Here is a 499-nt window from a genome sequence, read left to right as displayed (position 1 = left end):
TGCCCTGCCGGGTTAAAAAGCCACTACTCTTGATCTGAAAACTTTAAGAGGCGTGTACGCACACACTATACATGTACACACACAATATGTACACACCCATGCACACGTACAGACACTATACCCCCCCCCCCCATATACAGGCACACCCATACACACACAGACACACGCCCCATGCACACATGTATACATACACACAAGCACGCGCGCAGGCGCTGCCGGGAGGGGAGGCGAGGGCGGGGCAAGGCGAGGCGAGGCGGGCCCGGCCCACATATGGGCGGTGGTGGCGGCGGGCCGCGTCCGGTGCCGAGTGAAGGGTGCGCTGGCGTCACGTGCGCGGCGGCCATGAAGGAGACGTGCGGGTGAGCGTGGGCCCGGGTTGGGGCTGGGTCGGGGGCGGCTGCGCCACGTTCCCCCTTGGGCGGCCTGCTCTGCTCTGCCCTCGGCGTGTTCCCCGCGCGGGGGCCGTGCCCGGGAGGCGCTCCCAGTGCAGGCGAGCGCG

At 66.7% G+C, this 499-nt stretch overlaps 1 protein-coding gene across 3 annotated transcripts in view; it reads left to right on the top strand.

The window, feature by feature from the left end:
- Positions 1–288: 288 nt before the first annotated feature.
- Positions 289–499, top strand: part of PAPOLG (poly(A) polymerase gamma) — a 39,585-nt gene continuing 39,374 nt past the window's right edge. For all 3 annotated transcript variants that reach the window (XM_019516642.1, XM_019516641.1, XM_019516640.1), the window contains exon 1: positions 289–359. In XM_019516642.1, the coding sequence (XP_019372187.1) occupies positions 343–359 (17 nt within the window). In that variant the 5' untranslated portion in view covers positions 289–342. The remainder of the gene's footprint in view (positions 360–499) is intronic.

Source organism: Gavialis gangeticus, unplaced genomic scaffold (assembly GCF_001723915.1).
Source record: "Gavialis gangeticus isolate Ggan-Ray unplaced genomic scaffold, GavGan_comp1, whole genome shotgun sequence".
Classification (NCBI taxonomy): Eukaryota; Metazoa; Chordata; order Crocodylia; family Gavialidae; genus Gavialis; species Gavialis gangeticus.
The sequence above is the reverse complement of the archived record's forward strand: the minus strand, read 5'-3'. Positions and strand labels throughout refer to the sequence as shown.